Here is a 12,515-nt window from a genome sequence, read left to right on the forward strand (position 1 = left end):
TTCCCTGTCCAAATAAAAAACAAGTCCACAAACGTTTGATGGAATGGGACATAACATTGAAAACTAGATCAGGAAAACGTGTTCCTCTTCCCAGTGTGCCATAACCATGTTGGCGTAGCTATTGGCACTGGAAGTGCCCATAGTTACGCCATCCTTCTGTTGATAATAAACCCCATCAGAGAAAAATGTTATTCTCAAGCACTATTATCATGCAAAGGTTTATCAATTCACACACTGAACGATCATATACACTATACTTTGTCAAACATCTTCCCACATATGCCATGCCATCTTGATTAGGAATCATTGTGAACAATGACTGTACATCCATAGTTACTAAAAAATATTTCAAATCATTGGGTTGCGTTTTAATAAAATCAAAGAGATACCCAAGAAAATGCTTGGAATTTCTCAACACTACTTCATTCTTATTTAGAATGGGTCACAAATGTTTCTCCACAAATATGGAGAAGGGTTCGGTGCTCCAGCCACGACCAGCCACAATGGGTCTCAGTGGTGGTTTGTGGCCATCCTTCTGGATCTTCGGGAGACCCCGTATAACACGAATTAATGGCTCATTGATCAAAAAATAGTTGTAAAGGTCATAATTAATCATTTTTTCCTGTAGACAGTCATTCAAGCTGTTCCTTATACTCTGACGTTCTATATCATTCTTATTAATAACTGTATAGTGTTGATTAGCATCTCATTCATGGAGTTAAAATAATCTGACCTATCCATATCAACTAGTGGCTAAGCTGACCTAGGTTTAGTTAGCAACTTTGGTAACTGACAGAGTGCTAGGGAGGGACAGGCATGCCCATCCAGGGTGGGAAATCACTCACAATAATGCTTCCTAAGTGGAGACGTGGTCCATAGAGTGTAGTTGGCCTCAGATGTAATTGATGAATGGGGGGAGGTAATAGGTAGGGTAAATTAAAAAAAAAAAAAAAAAAAAACAGATGGAAGCAAAGGCAACTGAATCCCCAGATGCCCTTATGATTAGATGGGAGATAGGAAATTCACCCCAGAGATCACATCAGTCACCCTGCTAGACAGGGGTCCAGGGAAGTAAATACTGTGGGAAGAAATAGCCAGGGAATTGTTATGGCTAGGCTTGTATAGGCCCTAGGGCTGATAGCCTAGTACCAACCTATGAACCTATAAAATCCAAGACCAGCCCCAGCAATTCCACAGTAAGTCCCAGGGGATAGCAAACTAGCAGGTAGACAAGGTGAGGCTATGGGACATTGTGGGCCAGGCTGGTTAAAATGATGTGCAAGGTGTGACCAAAAAAAAAAACTGAAAAAAAAAAATTCTTATAATTTTGAAAGCTTGGAAATGAGTCAAAAGACGTATCAGACTTGTAAGGATTAATTTAATTAAGGATGCAATACAGATATACAAGTCATTGAGAAGATGAGTAAAATTTATAATTGTTTTTTTCCAATAATGATGCAGCTCTGTATACTCAAAAGGAACCATTTTTAGAAACATATGATGTTCAGTTGTCAATCTCGCCTTCATTCTTGCTTGATGGGTTCGGAGCCGATCCCTCGGCTCCGACTTCACTGCTAAGCTCGAGAGTCACTTTTACCAGCTCGAGGCAGCCCCATATCCCATGATGCAAGGCGGTAAGTACCCCGATCTCGTTTGCCGCTTCGCTTAGGAGGTCTTCTTTTTACCAGCTCCTGGTAAGTTGTTCACTTTGTGATTTAAGCCCTTTAGTCAAAACCTTGTATTGATAGTTTTAAGTTTATTTTATACCCTTTCTGACAGAAATTCCCTGTCTCCTTTAATTTTTTGTTAGTGTTTCTTAAAACCCTATCCCATCCCCCCCCTGTTAGGGTGTGTATTGGTTTTATAGAATACCTTTTGGTATTTTATTTAAGTTAATTTTGACTGGTGTGTGTGTGTGTGTTTTTCGGCACCATGTCAAAGGAGAGGGTCTCAGGTTTTAAGAAGTGTGACTCGTGCTGTCAGAAGATGTCTCTGACAGACGGTCACACTTCTTGCCTGTATTGTCTGGGCCCTCTTCACCTGCAGGACTCCTGTGCTATTTGTCACTCCTTCAGCCAGAGAGTCCTGCAGGAGAGACATAATAAACTGGTTCTTAGGGGCCTTCTTAAGCCGGAGGGCTCTCCGGCTAAGTCGGCTCCACCAAAACCAGCAAAAGTTTCCAAGGCCCAGGCTTCTGTTTCTAAGCCTGCGGCCTCGCTCCAACTCGTGCTGAGTCGAGATCGGCTCCGGCTGGAGCCGATTCTGGCTTGACAGCTTTCGGCACCGATGGCTATCGGTGCGAATCTATTGACCGCCGATGTCGGCTCCGATCGGTTCCGACACCCATGTGGCACAGGCATCGGTGTCGGCTCCGATCGGCTCCGACACCGTTACTTTGGTGGCTGTATCGGCTCCGGCTGGGGCCGATACATCGGGGCTTCCTGTCGGCTCCGAAGTCGGCTCCGACAGGATCTATAGTATCGGCTCCGATGGCTCATTCCAGGAAGAGGTCGAGGTCTCCTTCCTTGGAGCCGATACTTTCGGCTCCGGCTTCACCTCTTCTATCGGAACGGAGCCATCGGAGCCGATCTTCAAGGTCATCCAGGTTGTCAGATCATGACCTAGAGAGAGTGGTCAGTAGATTACTCAAGTCACAGGTACTGGCCCAAATGTTACACAGTCCGTCTCAACAGACGACTGTTGGTCCACACCGTTACAGTTCCTCCTTCAACTCTTCCCCAGAGCTTGGAGTTGGAGTCTTCGAATGGTTACTGCTACGGCTGGAGGCGGATACCCCTTCTGTTCCTTCAGCCTCTACTCTTATCTCCTCTTCCTTAGAGGGATTTGGTGGTCGGGCTTCCATGGTCTCCTCCGAGGGTGAGTGGCATCGGACCCTTGTCCGAACCCGCTCTTCCCCTTGGAGCCTCGGCCTTGGTTAGCTCGGCTCCGACATCTGCCTCGGAGACTTCCCTTGCGGTGGTCCCTGGAGTTCCTAGCTCTTGGAGCGGATTCTCTCGGACCTGCCTGGGAGGGAGCATTCGAGGTGATGAAGAGGGTTCTGGGCACTGGGATCAGAGAGCAGTGTGTTTCCGTAGCTCCTCCCTCTATAGTACCTGTTGACATCTCTGCCACTTCTCTTGCTACAGGACCCAGAGATCCTCCGCCTCAGGTTTCCCCATTGGGAATTTCCCCCTCTTCCGAGGATTCTCCTGATGTTTCGGGAGATCCTCCTAGGAAGAGGACTTGTAAGAGGAAGCATGTAGACTCCCAGTCTGTCACCCGGATACTGACTTTGATGAGTCAGGGGATCCCTAGATCCCCTCTGAGGATGTCTCCTTCTCAGACATCCTAGAACTCCTGAAACAGAGGGAAACTGGCCCACCAACAATCCCTCTGAGGATGAGTCAGTATACCTAGAGGCGTTTGGATCTCGGCCCTCCACCTCCTGGGTGTCTCCGCCTTTCGACCCCCTTATGCAGGTTATTGCACGACAGGCGTGGGCAGCTCCTGATTCTGTACAGCCAGTCCCTAGGAGACCTTCGATGTTTATCATTGTGCCCAGTGACAAACAATTCCTTACCAAGGGTGTCCCCGCTGATGCCATGGTGGTGGCTGCAGATCCTTCCGTGCCCGTCCATCCTCCTAATAAGGACTCTAGGACCATGGATAGGTACGGCAAGCGGATGTTTTCCTCAGCGACCTTTGCTATGCGTTCGCTGAATTATCTTTGTCACTTCACCAGACTCCAGAGAGATATCCTGAAGGAGCTGGGAGAAGTAGTTCAGGATCCTACAGCTGCAGGGGCTCAAGAAAAGATTGCTTCGCAGCTAGGAACCCTCAATTCCATTGCTAACTCCTCCATGCGGCTAATATCTTATGCTGCGGATGGGCGAGTAGAGCCGCAGGCACAGGTGTGGTTCTTAGGCGCCAAGCCTGGATGCGGCTATGTGATTTTGCGGATCCCTTTAAGGCGTCCTTCACAAATTCTCCCTTTGATGGGTCAGCTTTGTTTGGCCCTCAGGTGAAGGAAACCTTGACCAGGTGCGAGCAGGACGGCAAGACTCTTTCTGCTGTTGGAGTCCGTTTTCCACCCTTCTAGGCCTTATCCCAAAGGACAGAAGGGTGGGAAGATGTGGTTCCGTAAATCCCAAGGAGTCACGCGGATTCACGTGGTCAGTTTACCCCTAGAGGCAGAGGGGTAACAACAACAGGCGCTCTAGAGGCAGAGGGGTCGAAGAACCAGGGAAACAGGGAGCCTCTCTCTGATAAGCCCTTTCAGCATCCCTGAGGTGTTGCCCGGCTGTCCCTCCTTGGAGGCAGTCGGGGAAGATTATCACTGTACCCAGAAGCCTGGCATTCCCTCACTCAAGACAGATGGGTACAGTCGATCATATCCAAGGGTTACATAATTCCTTTCGAGGAAAGTCCCTTCCCCTCAAGTTCCCTTCCAGATGTACCACCCGGTCTAAGGAGATTGCAGAGTCAGAAATCGCAAAACTACTGCAAAAGAGCCATTCAGCCAGTTACAATAGACCATTCAGAGCCGGAATCTACTCAAGGTTCTTTTGGTCCCCAAAAGACGGGAGACTGGAGACCAATATTGGATCTCAGCAGACTCAACAAGTCTGTCAGGAAGACAAGATTCGAATGGTCACTCTTCAGTCAATTCTGCCCTTCTTACAGAAGGACAACTGGATGTGCTCAATAGATCTTCAGGATCGTACTATCACATCAAAATTCACAGGCGCTCCAGGAGATTTCTCCGCTTTCGGCTGGGGTCCAGTCACTTCCAGTTCAGAGCCCTGCCCTTTGGTCTCACTACAGCCCCCAGAGTGTTCACCAAATGTATGGCAGTGGTCACGGCTCACCTGAGATGTCAAGGATTCCAGGTGTTTCCGTATCTCGACGACTGGCTCCTGTCAGCCACCACCAGGCATCAGCTTATACAAGCCAGGGATTACACAATAGACCTTTGTTCTCTTTTAGGCATCTCAATCAACTTCGAAAAGTCATCCTTATCGCCCTGCCAATCTATTACCTTCATAGGCGCAAACTTTAACACTGTTCGGATGTCAGCTACCCTTACAGAACAAAGAGTTTCAGACATTCAGACTCATGTCAGGATCATTCTGGCCAGCAAGAAAGTACAGGCCAGAATGGTTCTAAAGGTATTAGGTCTCATGGCTGCGGCCATTACTCTTCTTCCCCTGGCTCGATTCTACATGCGCCTCCTTCAGTGGATGCTGTTCACACAGTGGTCATACCAGCAACTTCCAATGCGTCACCAGATTCTGGTGACACAGACATGCAAACAGCATCTTGCTTGGTGGATCACATCGTCTCAGGTTCACCAAGGCAGGTGCTTTGTACCTCCGTCCCGATAGCCACTGTCACCACGGATGCCTCCCTGATCGGGTGGGGGTCATTATCAGGGCAGGATGGTTCATGGGACGTGGCAACCGTTCGAGTACCATCTGCACATAAATGTCCTGGAAATGAGAGCAGTGCTTTTAACGTTGCAAGCCCTCAACGACTTTCTTCCCGTAGGGACAATTGCAGTACGAACAGACAACATGTCTGTAGTTTGGTATATCAACAAACAGGCGGAACCAAGTCCTACCCCTTGTGTCGAGAAGCGCTCAGACTTTGGCAATGGGCGATCTCCTCTCATCGGTTTCTGGTAGCAACGCATATCCCTGGGAAAACCAACATTATAGCGGACAGATTGAGCAGAGCTATCCTCATGCCTCATGAGTGGTCTCTCAAGCAATCTATAGCGGAAGAGATTTTTCTGGAATGGGGTCGTCCATGTTGCGATCTTTTTGCTACTCCCCAAAACAGCAAATGTCCAGACTTCTTCAGCCTCTTCCCTCTATCAGGCCATCCCCCCAGAGACGCTCTGACCCAGGATTGGCCCCAGGGACTTCTTTATGCCTTCCTCCATTTCCTCTGTTCCCTCAGGTGATCCAGAAAGCTACCGTTTTGAGAGCCAAATTGATTCTCATTGCCCCTTACTGGCCTCGACAAGTTTGGTTCCCGTTCCTCCATCATCACCTTTTGGTGCAGCCGTAGCATCTGGACCCAGTGCCAGATCTTCTGATTCACCAATCCGGTCAGCTGCACCGGTCAATCCCTTCTCTCAACCTCACAGCATGGTTGCTCCACTTCCTTCCTTAGCCAGGCTTCCTTTGATCTCTAACTCAGTTAGAGACATCATAGTAGCTTCACTAAAATCCTCTACCAGGAGGATTTACACAAGCAAATGGAAACGTTTCTCTTATTGGGCTAAGGCCCAAAATATTGATCCTTTACTGCCCTGTTCAGGCAGTTCTGGACTTCTTAGCAGAGATTTTTCATGCAGGCTCCTCTTCTTCCACAGTCAGAGTTCAACTGGCTGCTATCTCCAACTTTCATGTCGGGTGCAGATCATAATATTATGTCCCATAGGCTCTGCAGGGCCTTCTTGAAAGGAATTTTCCTACTAAAGCCTCCAATCAGGAATCCTCCTCCTCAGTGGGATCTAAATTTAGTGCTGACATCCTTGATTCTTCCCCTTCGAGCCAGCTGTTTCTTGTTCCCTGAAACATCTTTCTTGGAAAACTTTATTCTTAGTGGCTATTACATCTGCCAGGAGGGTGTCTGAACTTCATGCTCTTTCGGTTCGACCCCCCTATCTGGTTTTCACAAAGACAGAGTATCTTTGAGAACTAACCCAACCTTTTGCCTAAGGTCGCTTCAAAGAACAATTTGAATCAATCCATTGATCTCCTGTGTTTTTCCTAACTATTCAGATAGAGCTGAACAAAAGCTACATTATCTTGATGTCCACCGTCAACTTAGATATTATTTGGACAGAACAAAAAATTTAGAAAATCTGATCAACTTTTCGTTTCCTATGCGGATAATAAAAAAGGCCTTCCTGTTTCTAAAGTGACCTTGTCCAGATGGCTTTCTTCGGTCATCTCTGAAATTTATCGCTCAGGGGAAAACAGCTGTGCTCAAAGCCTAAAGCACATTCAACTAGGAGCTTAGCTACTTCTACAGCTTTTCAAGCTAGACTTCCTTTGGACACTATTTGTGCAGCGCCACTTGGGCCACTCCTCACACCTTTGTTTCCCATTACAAATTGGACTTGGCCTCCAGGGACAGAGCCAGTTTTGGCTCTACAGTCCTCAAGAGTTTGTTCCATTGAGCCACCCAGGATAGAGGTGCTAGGACGGTCCCATCAAGCAAGAATGAAGGCGAGATTGACAACTGAACATTAAGAAGTTATGTACCTACCATAACGTTCCATGTTAGTTGTCTTCTCTCGCCTTCTTTCTTGCGACCCTCCCTCCTTCCCCCTGGCCTGGACAGACCTTGTTATAAGAAACTGTTATGCTGAAGACCATTCAGACCTGGTCCTTCTTCCATCTGTAAGTTTTCTTTCTTCCTTTGGGAAGTATTTTATGCTTGGTGCTATTGCCCTTTGTTAACAAACGAGATCTGGGTACTTACCGCCTTGCATCATGGGATATGGGGCTGCCTCGAGCTGGTAAAAGTGACTCTCGAGCTTAGCAAGTGCCGAGTCGGAGCCGAGGGATCGGCTCCGAACCCATCAAGCAAGAAAGAAGGCGAGAGAAGACAACTAACATGGAACGTTATGGTAGGTACATAACTTCTTATTCACCACTTCCTGCCAAACGCTGCACAACCTTGTTTGGAATGGAACTCTGTGTCATTTACTTAGCTTTGCCTTTAAAAAGAGGAACGCGTCTGTTTAGATTTGAAATGTCTTACTCTCAGGAAATACTGAGGCGGTGCATGCTGGACTTTCCTCTTTGTTTGAACCATGGACTTTGTGCTTTTAAAAAATCTGGAATAAGTAAATGATATTTACACAAAGAGCAGAGGAAAATGAATATACCTCTATTTTCCAGAGTCAGTGTGTTCAAACTTTTGTGTATTTAAATAATGTGTATAGTATGTTATATTGTGCTATTTACTAGTCAAATGTGTTATATCTGTTACTTGTGGAAGTAAATAATTGTTTGAACAAAAAAAACAACTTTTATGTGTTGCATGTGTGTCACTTGCAGATGCTGAATCATTATAGAAAGTCAGTGGTAGTTGGACTACAGAGATCTTCATTTAGTGGTAGGAGTAGGATCATTAGTTGCTGTTTTGACACCTATCTGTTTAAAATATTTTGTTATTCTCTGTGTGTATGTATGGGTGGGTGGATGGGTGTATGTATGTGTCTTGTGATTTGTTTATAATGATATTAGCACATCATTGGTGGGCCATTAACTTTTGGTATCTGCTTTTTTTAGAGTGATTATTTTAGCCACAACTACTGAACAGCAGTGTTACAGCTGGCTCAGTTTAAGAGTGGACAGTAATTGTATACTTGATATGCTTGACTGGTGTAGCTGATGGCATTGTTGCTATAAAGAATGAAAGGGGGTACTCAGAGTTGAAAGGCATAATTACTCCTTCAGTAGAAAGGCATCAGTAGCACTTCAGGGGAAGCATTGTGTTTGTTTATAGCAATAACCCACGCCTGGGTGTGGGTAATGCTGGATTTACCCACGGTTGGCGTGGTTTGGTCCCGTTAAGCCGAGGACCAAACAAAGCCAACCGGTAAATGCAGCATTACCCACCAGAAGTGTTATTGCTGTTATACATGACATTATTTAAGAAAAGAAACTATTACTTTTCTTAAATAATGGCATAGTATAATGCCTGTTTACTGCCCTTCCGCAGATGTCTGGCATCCGCGGCAGTTCTGATGTACTGCGCCTGCGCGGTACATCAAACTGAGAAAAACGGAGAAAACAAGATCTCCGTTGCTTTTTTTTTAAGCTATGTTAAATGGGTTTAACATGGCGAGACAGTTAAAATAAGCAACGGAGATGTCCGTTGCTTATTTTAAAACTCTCGCCATGTTAAACCCATTTAACATAGCGAACAAAAAAGCAACGGAGATCTTGCTTTCTCCGTTGCTTTTTAAAACCTGTCTTGCTATGTTAAATGGGTTTAGCATAGCGAGACAGTTTTAAAATAAGCAACGGAGATCTCCGTTGCTTATTTTAAAGCTGTGTCGCTATGTTAAACCCATTTAACATAGCGAGACAGTGTTTTAAAAGTAGAGTTATACTAATGGAAAAAAGTCCGGGCGACCGGACCTTTTTCCATTAGTATAACTCGATTTACAATGTGCACGCTGGCCAATCAGCGTGCACATTTTGGGGGGGTCATGGTATAATACAAAATAGTTTTGATGAAGTGTCAGTTACTGTGGTAAGATTGCACTGGAAGGCATTTAGTTGAGAACAAGGTGTATGAAATCTGGGGAAATGAGTAATTATAACTGTGCTCTATAGATTTTTTTTTAAGTCTTATTTAGGTGTAGTAAGTGCTGGTCATAACCCAAGGCAGCAGTTCATATTTTATATGCTGTAAAGGGCAATCATTCATTGAATTTATTTTGGTGCAAGAGTTTGATTAAAATCACATACCCTGACATATCACTTTCTTTTCACTAGTGTGAGTAATGAAATTGCAATGTCTTGCTCTCACATATAATTTGTGGCAGAGGAGGAGATGTAGTGTCTGTCTGTGGTAATTATGGTAATTATTATAGATTGCAGCATTTCATTGGTGTAATGCAGTGCTCACGAAAGTATATGTTTTAGGACTTAACTCTATGTTTCATGAAGTAACTGTTCATTTGCTTCTTTTTTTTTATTTTAGGACAAATGGGAAAAATCCATAACTGTGAATAAATCCTTGGATATATACCAGGATATCAGCCTGATGACTCTGGACAGCATCCTAAAATGTGCTTTCAGTTGCAATAGCAACTGCCAGATCAACAGGTTTGTATACAAGCAAAGGCAGACTCCGTTTTGTGTTTTTAAAACCGATGGTTTGTATGTTAAAATTCAAGCACATTGAACTGTTCCATGAAGGACACTTGATTTCTTCTCACTTGATAAAACATTTTATACTGATATGGCTATCCTAGTTCGTTCTGACAAAAAAATGAGGCTATAACAATTGTATGAAAAAAAGTACCCTATTTTAAGTCCTACTCATTGCCAGTGTTACAAAGTTGATGATGCCTGTTTGTCTTGGGATGGGATTCAGAAAACTTTGCAGCATTGCTGTAAGTGAATCTGCGAGTGAGCGGTAATATGCAGTGTGTGAGTGATTTAGTTACATGCATTACTGCTAGAGTTATTGGAAGAGCTGCATAGCTGGGAGTGGTTTATACTAATGGCCATATAATAACACTGTATGAAGAATATTCTTAACATGAGCATTGTGGTATATACAAATGAAGCAAATTAAGACGGCAGATAACTTCAGAAATGTATAAATAGTGCATACAGCTGCACACACCACAGAACTGACCAGAACAGATTTCCGGAGTTCATACTGTGAGAATTGATGTTGGGAGTTGACGCTGCATTAGTCAGTGCAAGCACAAGCCATAACTGTGTACATCATTGCCCCTGGAAGCACCATGTCATCTGACTATGCCTGACATATAGTGCACTCCATGACTTTGATGTTGTGGACTGCTACAGAGTGGATAGGGGTACCATGTTGGATACAGTGGGCATGTGTCACCTTCATCTGCAGCCCTGTGGGATTCATGGAGTATCTGTTCCAAAATATACCAAGGTATGTGTGGCTTTACTTATGTCAGCAGAAAGGAACCTTCTAGTGACCTACTAGAGACACTGTAGGGGCATGTCAGGCATATGTCTTGAGAATACTCCATCAGTTCCTCAATGTTGTGTGCAACATGAGGTTTACATGTACCACAGAGGAGACGGCCAACACCATGTGGAACTTTGTGATAAGTTTGTAGATGTTTTCTAGGCTGAAGACCACAGTGGCCTTTTTAAGCCTAGCCATGCATCCCCAAATCTCTGACAAGATATGGTACCTTGATATGTGTAAGCAGGTGCTTGGGAGATGCAACATTTACAAGCAGGGGTCTGGAAGATGAACCATTTACAGGCTGCCTATGTGCATTAGAGACATAGATGCCAAATCAGGGATGAATATCCTGTTCTCCATCCAGTTGTCCAAGTCGCACCTGAATTGAGTTAGGGAGGAACTCTGCTTCACATGGATGGGGTGCCTGTTCCAGAGAAGGGGTAGTCTCAGGGATACATACCTGTCTGTCCAGCAGGTCCTATTTATATCACAAGCAAGGATTATGTGTTTAGAATAGGTAATTCAGGTGCTGTTTGTTTTGTCGATATGCAGGAGGTCCGTCAGATTGGGGTCTCACAATGCCTTGTATGCCATGCATTGATCACCCATCAACAGCCTGAAGGAGACAGAATACAGGGATAGGGCACTGCAACTGTCTGCACCAGGACATGTTACTTAGCCCCTGAATTCTTTTACTGAGGAAACACATGGATGTTCCAATTGTTGGCTATGCCTGGTTAGGTACATACCAATGGGGGCATTATACTCAATGACAGGTGTGATGAATGCCGAATACAGTGAAATAATGACTCTCAACCTAGATGCCATACCTTTGTTTATAAGTTGCACAATATAGAATGATTCTCACTACTGTAGACACATGATGGCCAAAGGCTAGATTATTGTTTATACATCCCCCCAAGTACCTGACTACTGGGTCAGCTCTTAGGGATGTGTTGTCAATATATTTACTAGTGGTGGATGACTTCCTGAAGGATACTGTTATGCATTTCTTGGTGTTTAGTTTTAGTCCATTGCTCTGACACCATTGCTCGTTTGTGTTGCCCCTTCCTGGAGGACATTTGTGTAGGTGGGGGATTCAGTGACAACTTTTAATTTGCAATAATATTCAAATGTAGTCAGCCAGAGGCCACTGATATTGATCTTGACTTCAGAAAAGTAAATGCCAAAAAGGAGCAGACCCGGGACTGATTCCTGAGAGACTCCACTTGACTGGCCTCTTTGTAGAGGTGGACTCCCCAATTCTAACTTCCTGGGTGCTGTCTGTGAGCCAGCTGGCTATCCACTAGGTGACATAAGGGTGTATACTTAACCTCTTGGGTTTGTCAACAATGCCTGAGTGGGGTATTATGTCAAATGCTTTGGGCAGGTCAAGGTAGGCAGTATGAATCATTTTGCCTTTGCCCATTACTTTGGTGACCGCCTCAAAGAAGTCCACCAAATCGAGTAAGCATGGCTTGCCCTTGATTAAACCAAATTGGGTTGGGTCCAGTGTCTGATTTCCTATGCCATTATTGATCATTTCCATGGCTTTGCATATGAGACTATTGAGAATTATGGGTCTGTATATGACCAACCTTTGTGCAGAGGGATGACTGTTGCTATTCTCCGTTTCATGAGGCATGAAGCCTGTTTGCAGACTATAGTAAAATAGTAATTCCACAGGGCCTGGCAGGCCATGTCTCATACTGTTTAGAAAGCATCCTTGGATATTCTCTTGGCCTTAGAGAGAGAGAGAGAGAGCATTAAGAATCTGCTCCCTTGTGATAGCAGGGAGAGTT

The 12,515-nt window shown here is 44.9% G+C and overlaps 1 protein-coding gene across 1 annotated transcript in view; it reads left to right on the forward strand.

Moving 5' to 3' along the window:
* Positions 1-12,515, forward strand: part of LOC122814240 (cytochrome P450 4B1-like) — a 535,277-nt gene that overhangs the window by 59,510 nt on the left and 463,252 nt on the right. Inside the window, exon 4 of the mRNA XM_044086838.1 lies at positions 9,736-9,860. Coding sequence (XP_043942773.1) covers positions 9,736-9,860 — 125 coding nt within the window. The remainder of the gene's footprint in view (positions 1-9,735; positions 9,861-12,515) is intronic.

The sequence above is a fragment of the Protopterus annectens genome, chromosome 10.part0, assembly GCF_019279795.1.
Source record: "Protopterus annectens isolate FY-2018-M chromosome 10.part0, PAN1.0, whole genome shotgun sequence".
NCBI lineage: Eukaryota > Metazoa > Chordata > Ceratodontiformes > Protopteridae > Protopterus > Protopterus annectens.